Genomic DNA, 18,671 nt, shown 5'->3' with positions numbered 1-18,671 from the left:
ATGCCAGAACACCTTCTGGCTTCCCAGGTGAAGAAGAAAAAAAAAAAAATCAAAGGCAATTGCCTGCATCTGCTCTTAACATTCTTAGAGCTTTAAGAAAAGAATGTTTAAATCTGAAGAAATAGAAATGAGCCAAGAAATTTGAAGTATCTTTTCAAGGCAGAGACACACAAAATGGAGTTAAGAAAAAGATTCAACCAACTAGTGCATTGCCAACGCTGTAAATGGGAGTTGTAAAACAACAACAAATTGAAATAGCCAAGATTCATCCAGAATGTCTGGGGCTCACAGGAGTCAGACTGATTATATTGTTTATAAAGTTATATAAGAGGATGTGCTGTTTCCAAAGAATTAGAAAGCAAATATACTTCACACAGGAACATACCAAATATAATTCTTTTCATAATTAAAAAACCAGCAGTTCTAGCTCATTTTTATCCCTAGTTGCACAATACTTTCAGAAAATATGTTTATTTAAAATACCAGGCACTAGATAGGTATTTACTATGAATATACAAAATCTTTAAAACAGAGGAAAGGCAAAATATCATAGGAGGAAAGATTTAGTATTTTATTTTTTTATTTTTTTTTAAGATGTAGTATTTTAAAAAGAAGAAAAAATGAAATGAAGTTGAATCAGCATTGCTCTGAATACCTGATTGCTTCTTCACTTAGAGTATGAGTGGTCTTGGGGAACTTCAGCATTTAAATGACTTGAAATTTCCAAATATTTGAAATAATAATTCTGCAGCTTTTGTAATGAATACTTAATGTGTTTCTTAAGCAAAAATCCAAAACCCTTCCAATTTTTCCCATGAATGAGAAATATAAAGAAGAGTTTGGATCTCAAATATTCTAAATGCTTCACCAACATAACCTTCAATCACAACAGTGGCAAACGTAATATCCATAAATTCTGCCTTAAAAAATTCTTTTGATGCTCTAGAATGGTATGAATGTTAACAACTTCTTCTTCTTCTTCTTCTTCTTCTTCTTCTTCTTCTTCTTCTTCTTCTTCTTCGCATGGGCTTTTAATAGATTTTTTTTTCTCTAACAGGAACACATTGCTCTTAACTGGGTACTATCTGAAAACCTCATCCAAGGCTTTACCAACCTCTCTCACTGACAACATCATATTCTGCATATTTCTCAGCAGGGAAGATTGGCTTCCAGTGGGGAAACTTTAGTATCAGCTTTTCCAAAAAGCCTGAAAGGAGAGTTAAACTGAATTGCTCTTCCAGAAAACAGGAACGTCATTGCTGCCAAATGCTAAGTCCCCTAACACCATGGGACATTTCCTATGATTCTGTCTGTGGCGAAAGATGAGATTCCTGTAATATTTCTCTTAAAAAATGTATCTTCAAATAATAACAGTAATGGCAATTATAATGGTAACAGTAATAATAATTATAATTATAGATGCTATGTGTTTTATATATTTCATATGTGAAATCCTCACACAACCCTGCAAAGTAGATATCATTCATCCAGTTTTACTGGTGAGGGAACTGAAGCACTAAAAGACTAAGTAATTTGTTGAAGGTCACACAGCTAGAAAATAATGTTGGCTCCATTTATTGTGCACTAACTACATGCTGGTAATGCACTAAATGCTTTAGTTGCATTAACTAAATCTTGATTCTTGTAATAGCACTATATTTATGTCCAGTTTTTGATGGAGAAAACTGAGGCGCAGAGAGGAGTCCTGTGTTATCTACCTGGCAAATGCTGAACAGCGTTTCAAACACAGGCACGTAGTTCCAGAACCCATGTTCTTAATCAGGAGGCTATACTGCCCCTCCACATAATAAAATTTATGGTTAAACACAAATCTAGCTCATCAGAAACATGACTTTCAAAACTGAGTTTCCCCATTGTTTATACCACATTCCTCCTTGAGTACAGCAAAAGCTATCAGATAAGCAATACATGCCAACATAACTAAATATAATTCAGTAAAAATATATGTAAAAATCCAAGTTATTGTTTAGAGATGTGAATAATGATAATAATCTGTCAGATATACACATAAACACGTGTTCATTCTTGTGAGGGGTAACAGCTGCATAATCCATTGGAAAGCCTATCCCACCAGGAATCCAAAGCTCAAATGCTCCTGCCCTTTATCCACATACACAGTCAAATGAAACCACATACTTTCATTATCATGATAACTGTGGCACACAATTCCACTGGGCAAATGCTCTAATTTCTGTCCAACATATATCCTATGCAACTGTACCTAAACCCCACATACTTCCCATTAAGTTTATGGCTTCTATCAGAGCTCACATGTTCAAATATTTCTATCTAGTATCACTCCCTTTTATTTTTTATTTTTTGTATCACTCCCTTTTAATCACGATTAAAAAATATGTAAAAAATATGTAAAAGAGCCAAAAAGAGAAGGTTTTACTTTGTCAGAGAGTTGAGGTTTATATCATGGTATTCCTTTCTCTGCAAGCTCACATGCCTCCAGAACCTGACCCAAACCAGTTCACTCGGCCTAGGATCATATACTTAGTAGTATGATACACAAGACATGATAGTGGCTGAAGCACTATTATTAAAGAGAGATTAAAACAGCTGTACATTATGCTGAAGCACTCACTCTTCCCTTTACAAACAGACGGTCCTGGATTACAAGCAGCACTTGACCATTTAAATCACGACAACAACCAGATTTAACCAGCTGGGCCATATTCTCCTAGGCAATGCCTGTTGACCTCCTCAGTCGCAGCTGCTCAAATGAAATTCTCATTAGACAACTTATTTTCAGAAGCCAAAGGACTCTCTGATTAAATATATGTATTTAGATATAGAAGTCCTTTTTAAAGTATTCATTTTCTGACAACTGTCGCTTATGTTAGAGCCCAGCTACATTGGCAACAAGATGGGTGATACAAGGATAACTAAAATTCATCATTTAATCACAGCTGAAGGATTTTTATCTTGGAAGCATTTTAACCTGAACCTATCATCAAAGTCTTTCTGCATATTCTATCCACCAATAGCAACACTATTTTAAAAGGTAGATTCTTCATTCTATCCATTATCTATCATCTATCATCTATCTATGTATCTATCTATCTATCTATCTATCATCATCATCTATAATCAATATTCCTATCTACCTATGACCAAAAAATCAAGGTTAAATTTTCAACAAAATAGAAACCTTGTCTATTTTCCCACAAGTCTCACTTTCAGAGGAGGCACTTCAGATAGAACACCTTTGTTCATCAGTGTTTCAGCAATCCAGTCAAATCACTGCTCTGAAGAAGGCATTTCTTTAGGGATGGTAGATAAAATACTGGACAATTATTTGGCTGATGAAAGGATCTGCCTGTAAAAGAATAACTTCCCTAATGCTATGTGGAGAGTTTTTGTTTTATCATGTAGATACTGTTTTTAACTAGGCCATAATAAACAAACTTTTCATAGATCAGTTCCTATATTTGAGGGGAAGTGAAGGGGAAAGTATTTAGCCTGATAAAGTTAAAACATTCTCCAGGACAAGAATGACTCAGGAAAAGTCATGTTATCATGTCAGTCACACAGGTTTGTCATTTATGAGGTATGGCCTTCAAACCAGGATACAGAGGTGAGAGGCAAGTAATGTATTTGAAAGCTCTTATATGTCCCATAGGATAAGAGCTGTTTCACAAGAGGAGAGAGACCTGGGGCTTTAAATAGGGACAAAGCCCAGGCAAATATTGGTGAAGCTATTATACTTCCTCAGACCTAAAATACGGTTTTATAGAGTCAGAAATCCCATTATACTGTTCTGTAGTATTGCTCCAAGCAGATAATTAAAATTAGGAATCAAACTCAAAGTAGAAAAGAGAAATCCTCATGGCTCCCATTTCTAAAACATGTTCCTCTACTTTTTTTAAAAAAAAATTATTATTAATTGTATTACCACCATCCTGCTCACTCAAAGTTTAAAAAGTTTGAGCAACACTTGAACCATTCCTCTCCCTTGGTCTCCTCACTTAAATGTCAACTCCTAACAATTCTATCTCCTAATATCTTTTCCATATGTACCCCTTCCTCCTTTCTCATTTCTGATGCCTTAGTTCAGGACCTCATTATCTCTAGCCTGAAACAATTTCCTCAATGTCTCTCCTTCTCCCATACATCCTACAAGGAGCTGCCAGATTAACTTCCTGAAGGACAGCTCTAAATCCATCACCCTGTTGTGCTGAAAAAATAGTCAATGGTTCTTCCACAACCTTCAAATCTAAAGTACAAACTCCTTAGCCAAGAATTAAAGAACCTCAGTGAACTAAACGCAAACTACTTTTTCAGTCTTAAATTCCATATACATCTTCACATTCTTTAAAATAGAACATGAACTGTTGGCTATTTTATTTACTTTTTCAGATTTTATTTATTTATTCATGAGAGACAGAGAGAGAGAGAGAGAGAGAGAGAGAGAGAGAAAGGCAGAAACACAGACAGAGGAGAAAGAAGCTCTCCCTGCATGGAGCCTGACATGGGACTTGATCCTGGGTCTCCAGGATCAGGCCCTGGGCTGATGGCAGATGCTCAACTGCTGAGCCACCCAGGGACCCCCTGTTGGCTATTTTAAAGGTCTCTGCCTATTCTGTCAGCCTGAAATGTCCCTCCCCTGAATTTCTGCCTATCCAAATCTTTTATTCTCCAGCTAAGACTCATTTCCTTTAGAACCTTTCCACGGCATCCTAGGCCATGGAATCTATCCTGTAAATTCCTATAATATTTTATCTATATGACTCTCATGGAATCTATCATATATTAGACACTGAATTAGAGTTCACTTTGTATACATTCTATCTATCTATCTATCTATCTATCTATCCATATATCCTACTAGAATATGAACTCTTTAAACTTAGAGACTGTTGTTTTATTTATGATGGGTGCCCCATAACATGTAGCATAGAGGTTCTTAACCTAGGGTCCACAGGCCTCAAGACTCCATCTACAGGATTCGGGGGGCCTTGAATGGTGAACCTGGATGGAAAAATTCTTTTCAACTCACCTCTAATTGAAAATTTGCACTCCTTAAATTGTGGATGCAGGGAACAAATCATAAAATATTCATAGTATGTGTGATGCTGTAACCAATAGAATTACAGTATATTTTTATATCACATTGTACTAGTTCATGATATCTCAAAATATCTTTTATGTTTGTCACTACTTTAAAATTTTGGTATTTGAGTCCCTCCAATAAATATTGTTGGTTAATGCATTAGTAAAGTAGCACTTTCTACCATATCACAAAAATTTAAAATTATTTAACAGTTTTATATAACTCATTTTCTCTGTAATTCCATGGATTTCACTTTGTGCATTTAAACTAAGAAATAACCTATAGGCTTCACGAGACCTACAAGGAAATCAATCCATGGCCAAAAAGAAAAAGTAAGCAGGTCAGAATCCCTAGATTCTATCATAGCGCCTTGCAAAATAAAGAGAAAACTTACAGAAAAATAATCATGATACTATGTAATTCTTGATTAGGGCTATACAAAATATATATGATGAACTATAAAATATTGTATAAGAATATTGTTCATGAAAATTCATAGAGCTTTGGCATTAGAAAAAGACCAATCTGGGATGTTTGGGTGGTGGCTCAGTGGTTGAGTGTCTGCCTTCGGCTCAGGGCAAGATCTCGGGGTCCTGGGATCGAGTCCCCATTGAGTTCTCCAAGAGGAGCCTGCTTCTCCCTCTGCCTGTGCCTCTGCTTCTCTCTTTGTATCTCTCATGAATAAATAAATCAAATCTTTTAAAAAAGAAAAGAAAAAGATCAATCTTCTATCTCCTTGCCCTATTAAAATGGCAGTTAAGATTGCCACCAATTGGGGCACCTGGGTGGCTCAGTCATTTAACGCCTGCCTTCTGCTCAGGGTGTGGTCCTGGAGTCCCAGGATTGAGTCCCACATCAGGCTCCTTGCAGGGGGCCCGCTTCTCCCTCTGCCTATTTCTCTGCCTCTCTCTCTCTCTCTTTCTCTCTCTCTCTCTCTCTGTGTCTCTCATGAGTAAACAAATAAAATCTTTAAAAAAAAAAAAGATTGCCACCAATCTCCAAGAATAATTTATTATCTTCCAAAAATTATTCCATACATGGAAAGGTACAACCGTTAGAGAGTTAATCTTGTTAGGAATGATAATCTGGTTCCTTGCAACTTCTTGTCACTGACCTTCATTCTATCCCTGTAGAACTATATAGAACAAACCCAATCCTTCCTCCAAGTGACTTTAACTCTTTAAAGACAACCATCATATCATCCATCATCTATTTTCTCTGGATTTAATATTACTAGTTTCTTTAATCATTCCTCTTATTATTTAACTGTAATGTCTATTATCATGTCAACTGTTCTCCTCTGAAAATACCCCAATGTTTTTTAGTCCCTCTTAAAGTGCGGTGATTCTCAACTCAATACAATAATTCAGATGCATTCTATTGAGCAGGGAGGGAGTTTAATGGAAGTACCACCTTTAAAGGCTGCACATTGTAATTCTAATAATGCTGACTGAGATAGCACTAGCAAATTTTTTGCAATATTCATCATGCTGACCCCAGTGCACTTTCTGTCACCTAAAACCATAAGCTTATATATTTTAAATTCATATGTCTGCTATTTGAATTTCCTTCAGTAATTATTTGTGCAGCTAGGAGTTTTGGTCACAATCTCTGGACTTAACAATAAGATCTATTAAATTTTACTTTGATGGATTAGTTTTAAGTTCATATTTCTGGTTTGTCAAAATCTTTTGAGTTTTGTTTCTTTCATACATTTTATGCAATATTCCTCCCAGATTTGTAGAATCTGTAAGTTTGATGAGCATATCCTTTTTCACTTCATATTTATACTTATATATCATATACATTAAAATACACTAAAAAATGCCTGAATTTCTGATCCCTAAAATATGTCTACTACAGAAAACAAAGTCCAGTAAAGTACATAAAAATTTTCTTTGATAGGGATAAAGTACTCTCAAATGAGAGGTCTCATTTTGTAGGTCCCTCTCTTGTACCAAATCTTTAACACAAAATAATAAAGAGGAAGAAAAGAAAACTAACCATGACTTGCAAGAGAAATATTATTTTAAATTTTCTAGGAGTTCACACTGGAAAAAAATCATCACAATCAATTTCTTTATTTTTACATTAAAGAGCTCTCTAAAAGTACTTTGAAAACCACTTTCTTATAGGACTAAACCATCTTTTTGGTAAATCATAATTAAAAATAATCTAGCAATCTCACTTATTCAGAGATTACTGATCTGACAGCTTCACTTATTCTAGAACATAGCTGAGCAGGGGAAAATAAAGTGTCTGAGCAGCCAAAAGTCTATGAACTAAAGATCATGTATATTACCCAGAATCTCTCAGAGATTCACCCAGACATATATGTTTATATTTTACTTATGGTCTAGAGGTTATTATGATCATCTATTTTCATAATTTATTAATGAGAAAAGAAACAAATTAGAAATTATTCACAACTATGCAAAAAGTAACAGCCTGCAATCTGATATTGAAGGAGGAGAACACGTTTCATGCATGCACGCACACATGTATGAAAAGATACCTATAACAAGTAGATACAAGAACTCAAAAGTTTCGTAATTGCAGAGAAATAACCATAAAGCCAAATAGTCCTAATTATCTCAATGATCTCTGGGGGCATCATTACATTATAGCTTGATAAAATGACATTTATAATATGATAAGCATAACAATACCCCAAGTTTATGTACTTTACTGCTCATCAGAGACTTCTATATTCATTATTATAGTTAATTCTCAAAACTTTTAAACTTCTAAGCTCTTCTAGGAATAAAATTAAGTTACATGAAATATTTCCTTATATCTCTATTCCTCTGCAGTGCCAGAGAACTCTAAATTTAACTTACAATGTTAGCAATAAATCCAGAACCATTAAGTACCCTACATTTCAGTCTAAAATCAGTACCTAAAGAACATACATTGTACAGCAATCACTTATTTTGATTTCTTTAATTTAAAAATATATTAGAATCTTCTTTCTTTTATTTTTTAGAACCTAGACAAACCTAAGTGGACTCTTGAGAGAGTAGAGAAGGTAGATGTGTGATGTATATGCCATGTGTTGCAGCACTTCCCTCTTGAGCATTTAATTTTGACAATATTAGAAAGCTCAACTCTCAATTCTACAACATTTGGAGATGAAAGGATAATATTTATAAATTTGTAATATTTATAAAAATGAGAAATTAGTTTTTATTTTTTGTTTGTTTTTTCTTTTTAAATAGTTGATCTTTTCATAAGACACTATCCATCAAAAGGAAATAAGGGAGAAAAAATGAGAAATAAAGTTGCAGCTGCAAAAGTTTCCATGCTACACCTTTTTCCAGGGTAAGGATTGCAGTCCGTTTAAAAATGTGATTTGTTATCATAAGAACAAAATGAAATGCACAAAGTTTTAGAAAAATGGAGCTATCTGCTTAATACTCTCAATGGATCACAATCTGCCATCACCATGGTAACCTATGAATAACTTTTTCCTGGCTAGTCCCAATTATGCACCGCTTTGGCCCTTGAAATCCCACTCAGTTTTTTTTAAAGGCCTGAAATCTTTGAAAGAATAAAGCTCAACAGTTAAGTCCACACATACCCTCTTGTTCAGTCCGAGTCATTTCCTCAAGCTTCTTCTGTTTCAGTGTGTCCACCACATCGGCAAGGCTCCCTTTGCGGCGTTCTGGGGTTCCAAAAGTAACACTGGTCATTATCTCGCGGTCCCGACTCCCTTCGTCAGGCTTATGTGGTGAGGTAGAGGTATTTCGGAAGGAATACAGGGAACATAACTTATTATTCTCTGACTCCTAGAAAAACAAAATAAAATAAAACCATTAGAACATTTGTTTCTTTGCATGCCTTTGGAGAAAAATCTCAGAATGACAGCATATGAGGCTTAGATGGACAAATAATATTAGCCATTTCTGCTTTTAAAATACTAAACATTAAAGAAGCAATTATCAGAATAACTCCCCTTGAATTGCAGATTCAAACTGTTTTTTTGTAATTAAAAGCCAACCGAAGTGGTTCAAAAAACTTAATTTTAAAATGGACACTTAGACTTACTCATTTACACTCTTCATTTAAAATAGTTCAGATTCAATTATTAATTATTAAGACTGGCAAAGTTTTTCTTTTAATTGGCATTTCCGTTAAATGCTCCTCCCACAGCCTAAAAAAAAAATGTATATCACAATAACATTATCGTTGAATTTAGAACCAAAAGAGAAATTAGCCTCAATATCCAATGTTAATTATTCAACAGAACATATATAAAATACCTAATCAGTGCCGGAAAGTTAGCCAACCTGAATATTTTTTGTGTGCTGGGGTTTAAAGAAAATGATTTTTTCCTAGCCATACATCTGTTAAAGTTACAGAAACCTTTTTCCATTTCTTATCTTTACCACTTACAGTTTAGCACATAGTCACACACATTTCAAAGTGGTTTGTTTTTATGTTTGCTTGTTTGATTGTTTTTAAAAGAACAACTTTGTTACAAAATCATTTGCACAAGAATTACTTCACAGTACAGAGAAAGTAGCTAAGTAGTAAGAGGGTTAGATCTATCTTCTGGGGGAAAAAATGGAAATCTGAGACTGAAAATAATAAACACCTCGAAGTTTATAGGAAGAAAATGTTTTTATATATCTCTAAATCAGAACAGGGGATTGTAAGCCACTATTATTTGGCCACAGCCCATCAGTAATCTTAAATTCAACTCATCTGTGTGGGCATGGGTATTCTCTTGCCCAATAAAAAATGGTATGAAATAAATAAAGCATATAGCTTTTGTGACTCTCATCAGAAGCATGAACATATTAGCTGTTTCTATATCTCTCTTCCCCTTCACAAAGAAGCCCAGTATGCTTCAAGAACTAGAGGAAGAAATATGAGGCAAAAGTTACAGAAATAACTGGTTTTCCAGGAAAATGGAGCCTAAACAATATAAGTTTCTAGATAACTGTACCCAATAAGAATTAAAGCAACTAGGCATAGGACTGAGCTCATAGGAGGTGGTATTGAATAAGTAGTGGGTACCATTACTCTGATGGAAGGAGCAGATGGAACCAAGGCATTTCTCTTCCCCTCTGGACCCAAGGAGTTGTTTAGCAAAAATTGTTATGAGTCTTAAAGTAAACTGAATATGTGAATCCTGAGTATATAATAAACACCATTGAATTGTATACATTAAATAGATAAATCATGTGGTATGTGTACTATATCTCAATAAAGCTGTTAAAAATATTGCGAGCCAAATCAATCTTTTTTAAAATTTCCATTACTAGCACAACGCCTAGCATAGAACAATGCTCATTGCTTTTGTACTGAAATAAACTGAAAAGGATAAAATAAATGGGGTAGGGCAGGAAAGAGAGCTCCTCTTTACCTTGCTCCTAGATCTTTTCTTTTGAGAAATGATGTTTTATTGCATTTAACATTTACAATAACTCTATGAGGTAATGCAAAGGAACCCCTTCTTTTAGATACCAGTCATGGTTAGTATGTGACTTCTTGGGATGATCAGTTCATTCTCTGCTTTGTGCAAATGAAAACTCAGAAATGTGTTTGTCAAAGCCATTTTGATCTCTTAGTAATGTCCCTATCAGAAATCTGACCTAGACTTTTTTGAACCAGTATCACCATTGGATCAACCATGCTTCCATCACTTTCATTTCAAGTGCAAACGAGTCTCGTATCATAGCTGATAAATCAAAATCAAAAACAAAAACAAAAAAGAACTCTGACTCCACCTAAGAGATTAAAGACCAAGTCAAAACAACAGTCACATGGAAGTGGATTACCTACAAGCAAGCCACCATTGATCATAATACAAAGGGCTTTCCCATCACTCCTAAATTGAAATTGAAAGATACCCGGAGTGGCTCTCCTGCCTGAGGAAAAACTTTAAGCTGTCTACAAAGCATGTAAGTCTTCATACAGTACCATTTTTTTTTTCTGTCAGGTCTAATTTCAAACAGTTTTCTTTACTTATGTCATTTGTGAGACAGACTGCTTTGTTTTTGTTTTTTACCTGTGGGAATGTAGCCACTGCCATTCCACACCACAGACAATCACCATGGGTTCCCACACCAATGACCCACACTCCTCAGCCACGTAATCTGTGCAAACTGGCTCAACACTTCCAAGAAGCAGAGAGCAAGAACCTGCAAAGTCATGATTTTTCCAAAAAATTGACAAGAACTACTTGCGATATGTCACCAGACACCAACATAGGCAGTGGATACAATCATCAATAGTGTAAGTCATATCATTTAAGTCATCTTACACCATCCTTAGAAAAATGGAAAGGTGCAAAATTTTACCATTTCTAGCCCTCCCTCTTTAACTTTCTAAAACTTAAGGAATAATGGTCTCTCATGGATGGAGACCTATAGGCAACTCATCTGTGTAAAGGGGTACTTAAGTCCAAACAGTTACAATGAAGAGAGTACTGTTACATGAAAGGCCACAGTATCAAATTAGAAAAAGAAACTTGACAAAAGATCTCTAGGGTTTTGTTTGGTTTTGGTTTTGGTTTTTTGTGTGTGTGTGTGTGTGTTTTTTTTTTTAGGAGCTAGGTAATTTTTAAGTAAGTTTTCTAAGGGGAAAAAAGCCCAACTTATTATGCAATTTCTTAAAAGCAAAACAGATCCTATGAAATATCAGTTTGAGGAAAGATGCCCAATGATAATTTCTGTTGCATCTTGATGCATGCAGCACAACTGTGGAGAGATCTGAGACAGCATTTCCCTAAGGCAATGGTTCTCAAACTTCAATGTTTAGAATTCCCTAGCAAGTACATTAAAATGCAGATTCCCTCACCTCCTTCTATACCCGCCAAAGGTGGGGCCCAGGAATATGGAGTTTAATAAACATCCGAGGGACTCTCATGTATAGGTCCTCTCTTTCTGATGCGTCCCACTTTAAGAAACACTGATCCCTATGAAAGCAATGAAATAAATGTGCTTCGCCTGATTGTAAAAATATGGATGTAATTACAAAAATTTTTAAGAAGTCTGGTTAGTTTTAGTTTTTAAAAAAGAACATAAAGATTACTTCTCTTTTTTTGTTCTTTCTTGTGAAAGCAACCACTGTATAACGTGACTGAACAAACGAACATCAAAACAAACGGAGCATATGGGGACTGTTCATTCAAAGGCAATTTGCCATAAATTTGTTTTCTCTCAATCCTAACCTTAGTGGCACCATCAAACCTAACAGTAAAGATAATTTTTGAAATATTATTTAAAAGGATCCCAGTCCCCATACGAAAACTAAAGCAACATTGGTTCAGATCATCTAAAGACCTTTTTTCTGGCAATCAATTAAATACAACACAAAATGATATGCAGATGCCTGAAAAAGCACATAGTAGAACAACAACAACAAAATAGTCATTTGGCAAAGTTTCTAGAAAACACAAGCAATCTTCGCAAATTAAAAATATTTAATTAAGATGTTTCCATGTCTGAAGGGGATAGAAAAGTAAATATTAAAGACAAAATACATGTGAGGTGATGGATGTTAACTAAATTTATTGTGGTAATCATTTCATAATATGTACATGTGTCAAATAATTATGTTCTACACTTTATAAAATGTTATTTGTCAGTTATATCTCAATAAAACCAGAAAGACATTTTAAAATAAATATTGCTCAGATTTTTCAGAGGTTGTTATTCAAAACAGCTCAGCAGTGGCAACAGAAAGATGTTAAACTTAAATAGCCTTTGCATGGTGCTGTGAATATATCAAATATACACAAAATTTTGAGCTTTTGTGCTTCATGTTCCTTTCCTCTAGAATGTCCTACATTCTCTTTGACTATTCACTCAACCCACTCCTCAAAGCTCAGATCAAACTGCATTTCATCCTTGAAGTCCTGCCTGACTATACTGGGCCTCACTATCCTCCTACCCCCTGAACTACACATTGAAGCACTTAATCAGAACCATACAATTTAGCATTTAATAATATACTAGAATAAATTATTCATTACTATTTTGCATGTATTAGTCATATTTGAAACTAAATTTTAACACTTGAAGGATTGGGGCCATGTCTCATGTTTCTTCTATATGCCCCCAGAGCACCCAACAAAATGTTAAGTACATCATCAGCTGCTGAACTTGAAACAACTATTCACCAAATATGTCAAAAACAATTTAAAAAATAAGGGTAAGAGTAAAGATTTGTTCTATCAGTGACAGGATTGCTTATTTAAGCAAAACACTGAGAACTGAAATACTAAAAAAGTAAAGGATTCATTTAATAAAAGATGACATAGCTACACAATGGAATACCACACAGCCATTAAAAACAATACTATATATAGTGAATATAGAGTTGTTTATAGTGATGAACAATTGGGGGCAACTTGCATGTCCAATTTTAGGGACCATTTTGAGGGCATTATGATTTCATCCAGATGGTAGACTAATTTGAGATCATTAAAAATCATATTTTTACAGAATATGTAGTGACATGTGGGAATATTCATAATGTTAGTACAAAGTTATGTTAGTGAGAAACATCAATATACATTTTTTAGAAAAATATATATACAGAAGAAAAGACACCAGAATGTCCAACAAAACATTAATGGTCCACTGAATATTGGGATAATAGGTAGTTTTAATTTTATTTTTGAAGTCACCCATATTTTGCAAATGTTCTATTATAAATACTACTTTTAAACAGGAAATAAATATTGTTGTCAAGGTTGAATATGAATACCAAAAAAATGTTGTAGACATACGTCATTTACAAAGAAAGATGTATTAAATGGGGAAAAGGATATATTGTATCATTTAGTACATAAACTCAATTTTGTTGCATGTGTGCATTGAGGTAAATGTGGCTACAAAAGAAATAAAAAACTGGGAAAATGTACACCAAAATATTTATAGTGATTTCTAAATGGTGAAGAGATTATTGGTAATTTTTATTTCCTTTTTGCTTTATGTATTTTCTAATTTATCATTGATGAACACATTGTTTATGTAATAAAGAAAAATAAAAACAATTTTATTAAAAGATGCTTTAAGGAAATATAAAATAGAATGCAAGAGAAAAAAAATTGACACTCTTGAAGATGTCTAGAGGGGTAGTGTATTATAATCTCCCCGACTGAACCCAGAAAAAATAACCAACCTTTCTTTCTTTGACATTTCTGCAGTAGAGAGCTCTCAAATAATATTTTCTAATACATTTAATTTCTTAAAAAGGAACCCTTGTATCAGCTAAAATGTGGATCTTTATTATTATTACCCATTTGTCCTCAAAAGATACACAAAATCAATCTATTTCCTCTTGCGTGTTAGAGTTAAATATCTTGAGGGATTGGATTATAGTTCTTTTCTAGAAGATACTCCTCAGTTTCTGCACATAGCTTCCAGACCCTTCATCATTCTCCTCTGATTCACTCGTTTCTAGATGTTGTTCTTAAAATGTGCTGCCAAGAACTGAATACCAAAGTTCTGTATCTTCATTCTCAGCGAGAAGAAAAGTAACAGTCAGAAGGTTAGGTAGCTTCCCTTATGTGACACAAATAGAATTGGCAGAACTAGTTTAAAATCCAAATGTATGGGGCACCTGGGGGGTTCATTGGTTGAGCGTCTGCCTTTGGCTCAGGGCGTGATATCAGGGTCCTAGGATCAAGTCCCTGCATTGGGCTCCCTGCTCAGTGGGGGGCCTGCTTCTCCCTCTGCCTGTGTTTCTGCCTCTTTCTCATGAATAAATATTTTTAAAAATATAAAACCCAAATGTAGGTTTTCTGACTCTAAATCCAGGGCTTTTCCCATTCTATGGGGCTGTAATAGAAATAATAGAATCACCCTCAACAGTAAAAGATGCCATAATTCCAATTACACCTACCTTCTAAATCCTTTTGTTACCTTGCATTGCCAGAGAGGAACTTTACCTACTTTGGGACAGGAATTCCACCTTGTTATTAACCCTAATCCAAGAGTTACCAAGAAATAAATGCTTTATATTGGTTATCTCTTGTATAAAAATCACCCTAAAACCGTTCTTAAAACAACTATAATCATTTATTTATCTTTAATAGTTTCTGTAGATCAGGAATTTAGGAGCATCAGGGTTGGGCAGTTCTGTCTCAGGGTCTCCCGTGAGGTTGCCAGTAAGTCAATGGCTAAGTTTGGAGTCATCTCAAAGGCTTGTGTATTCACAAATGTGAACACTTAAAAGTCTGGGCTGGGAGCTGGAGTTTCTTGGACATCTTCCTCTAAATCTCTATGTGATCTCTTCACATGATCTTTTCTCTCCAGGATTTTAGCTTCAGACTAGTTAGGCTTCCTACATGGTTAGTTCAGGTCTCCAAAGGAGCATGCCCCCAAGAAGAGCCAGATGAAAGCTATGTCACTGTTTCTAACCTAGACCAGGGAGTCATGCCATCTAACTGTCAGGGCAATCTATTCAATAGGAAGTCACCAAGACTTCCACATAGTCAAGAGGGTGGGTTTTAGACCCTGCCATTCTACAGGGTGGAGTTATAACTATATCCTCAGACAGTTGCTGTAAGAAATGAATAATATATAAAACACTTAGGACAGTGTCTATCACTCAACATATGGTAACTCCTCTTATTATTAAATTTCAAACATCCTTCGTCCAATTGTCCTGTGTTTCAATTTTTAATTCTGAAAATACAGTCATGATGACCACTGGCACCATTTTTAGGTTTTTATTTATTCTTATTCATCTAAGTATAAAAATACTAAATGACATTATTCTCTTAATATCAATGCTCAAAAATCACCTCCTTTATAAAGTCACCCCCAACTAATTCTATCAAGATCTGATCCCTCACAAAACCCCAATAACATCAGCATTTGTAGATAGGTTTTTCTAGGGAAACATACTACCATTTCCCAGTTAACCTAACTGCATATAAGTTATCTCTATTCTGTCCTGGAGTAACTACAATACACTACTGCTCTTAGTCGTCTGGCTTGCCAACTGCACCTTGACCAGGAATATGAATGGGCAGTCATAACTGCATGCAGAGGAGAGCTGCAGGCTGAGGTTGCAGAAGTCAGATAAGATGTCAGGAACTGAGACAGCAGAGACCATAGGTCAGGAATGGAATCTTGCCCTACATAATAGAGTTGAAACCCATATACAGGTGGAAGGCATTGCTGCTGGGAGAAATGACTGGGAAATGGCCTCTCTAAGCAGCTGCAAGAATCAACTTCCCTACTTGCTGCACAATATAACTGTAGGGACAGACTATTACCCTCTCTTCCCCTTCCCCCACCCATTAGCAAGGTTGAATTAAATGTGTTCACTCTTACTGCATTGTATGTTGTCATTTCATTTCTGTTTTTGTTTTCCCTTTTAGTTATACTACCTTTCCAATTACAGTTTTATCCTCACTCTAGTCTACCCTCCCTCTAGATAAGATTCATTGGGATACCAAATTATAAGTTTATCCCTGATTTCTGACAGGCCCCAATCTATAACAAGCTTCCATTTCCTTAAACCCTATTCTAAGTCACTCAAACAAAGTCCAAATCCTAAAAAATGTTCTTTTGAATAGTCTCTTACTGAAACATTCAATGGGTCTCTATGGTGTGTGTTCTCCCTATTGTAATGTGTCATAAACCAAATTTGTTCAACTACAGGTGTGTTCCTGTTTAGCTGAAGGAAATTAATGAGATGCAATGTCTGTAAAGATATTAAAAACAAAATTAAAAACAATAATAAAACCACTGTTTTGTTTTAAATCATTGTGTACTGATTTGTTTTAAATCACTGTGTACTAGCAACTCAGCCATGTCAGTGATCAATCTTCTCTGCCAAAACAAATGGCTTCCACCCCTCTCCTTTTGTATGCACTCCATTTTATATATTTTAAGTGTCAATTAAGCATTCAACTTATATTCTACAAATTACATATATGCATGTTAAATATATATATATATATATATATATATATATATATGTATGTATATGCTAGATATGTATTGCTTTTTCTGGTTCCCCACTTCAAACGACTCTTCTTTGATGAGCCAAAAACTACCTGCCAACTGTGCTGTATAAGACATATTCTACTTTGGTATTATTGGGTGACTGACAGGTAAAGCTTTACCTAATCTAGGTTCCAATAACTTCTTACTAACAAAGGAAATCTAACCTTTTTAATATGCTGAAAACTAAATTGCTAACATTCATAGGTTCTTTCTCAGAGGAAAATGTATGTTCTTCTCTAATGTGACATATTTTAAGGAAAAGCATTGGTTTAAAGCAGCTTACATAAATGAAAATACTGAATTTGGTTCCAATTAACAATGGATTATTCCTGATAAAAGTATCATTAATTCTAATAGTAAGACAATGCTTTATTCTCTTTCTCTTTTATTAAAACTGATACTTAGTAGAATATGTTAGATTTATATTGCATTCTCGAAGTTGGAACAACATCATGCCACTTTACACAATTATCATACTGTTCAATAATGATACATTTATTCATGATGTCCCAGAATATAGATTTATTACCAATATTTGTCAAAGTGTCATGATTCTAAAAGTCTAAGAAATGCAAGCTATTGCTATTAAAGTGTTATTTTGACTCAAAGAAAAAAATTACTAAGTTTTTAAAATGGTGATGAGGATCACTGTACTTAATAAATGGAAGTAAAATACAGAAAAAATATTAAAGTCTCCAAACCTGCCAAGACAAGCACATAAAAATAAGCTTTGCATCATCTGTACACTATCAGCCTCACAAATAGAATCAAAATTTCAAGATTCAAAGGTCCTTTAAAAATCCGATTGCTCAATCCCATCTAGTACTTGAATCTCCTGTGCAGAAAAAGATGGTATAATAGTTAACAAAATACAGGCTTTCTGGGCCAGATTTTGTAGTAAAGTCATAGCTTTTCCACCTACCTCCCACAAAATCCAGGCAAGTTAACTAACTAACTTCTTGGAGGTAAGAATATTTTATGACTCTTTGGTAATGGAATAGTAAGAAGACCTTTAAGGCAGGCAGGCCTGGTAGTGAATTTACCAACACATGGAACAACATTCTATCAAGGTTCGGTTATTAGCAGATTTGTGTAGCTACCAACTTCAGACAGTTAGCTTCCACCTGGCAATTGATTAGTATTCAACTACCACATGGTACCCAACTTAAACAATACTACCAGGCTAGGTTGAATTGGGCTAAGACAGCTTTAACTTTGAAGCAAGGAAGTTAAAAGTAGCAAGAGACTTTGGTGATTACAGTTCAAATCTTTCATTTTTGAGATGAGGAAATTGAAATCCAAAGATATGAAGTGACTTCCCTAAGGTCACACAGCAAATTAGTGACAGAGATAAACATAGGCCTTCCATGAGGCAACATCCTTTCCTCTAAATTATGTTTCCTCTAAATAACCTCAGGGAAAACATTTCCACTAAATCAAGAAATTTTTTTTGTTTATTTGTTTGATTTTTACAATTTGAAGCATTGGGGAATAAAGGGGTATGATTATGCAGAGGTTTGAGAAGTATAATTGGACAAGTTCTTACAGAGCAAGTTTCTATGCATGGAGAGTCTCAAATGATTCCATAGAGCTTTTCTTATGAGATAACTACT

The 18,671-nt window shown here is 34.7% G+C and overlaps 1 protein-coding gene across 50 annotated transcripts in view; it reads right to left on the bottom strand.

The window, feature by feature from the left end:
- SOX6 (SRY-box transcription factor 6) overlaps positions 1 to 18,671 on the bottom strand; it is a 581,952-nt gene that overhangs the window by 319,593 nt on the left and 243,688 nt on the right. For all 50 annotated transcript variants that reach the window (XM_072725559.1, XM_072725550.1, XM_072725530.1 and 47 more), the window contains one exon: positions 8,661 to 8,868. In XM_072725559.1, the coding sequence (XP_072581660.1) occupies positions 8,661 to 8,868 (208 nt within the window). The remainder of the gene's footprint in view (positions 1 to 8,660; positions 8,869 to 18,671) is intronic.

Source organism: Vulpes vulpes, chromosome 11 (assembly GCF_048418805.1).
Source record: "Vulpes vulpes isolate BD-2025 chromosome 11, VulVul3, whole genome shotgun sequence".
NCBI lineage: Eukaryota > Metazoa > Chordata > Mammalia > Carnivora > Canidae > Vulpes > Vulpes vulpes.
Note: the sequence above shows the minus strand (reverse complement) of the source record. Positions and strands in the feature narration are given on the sequence as shown.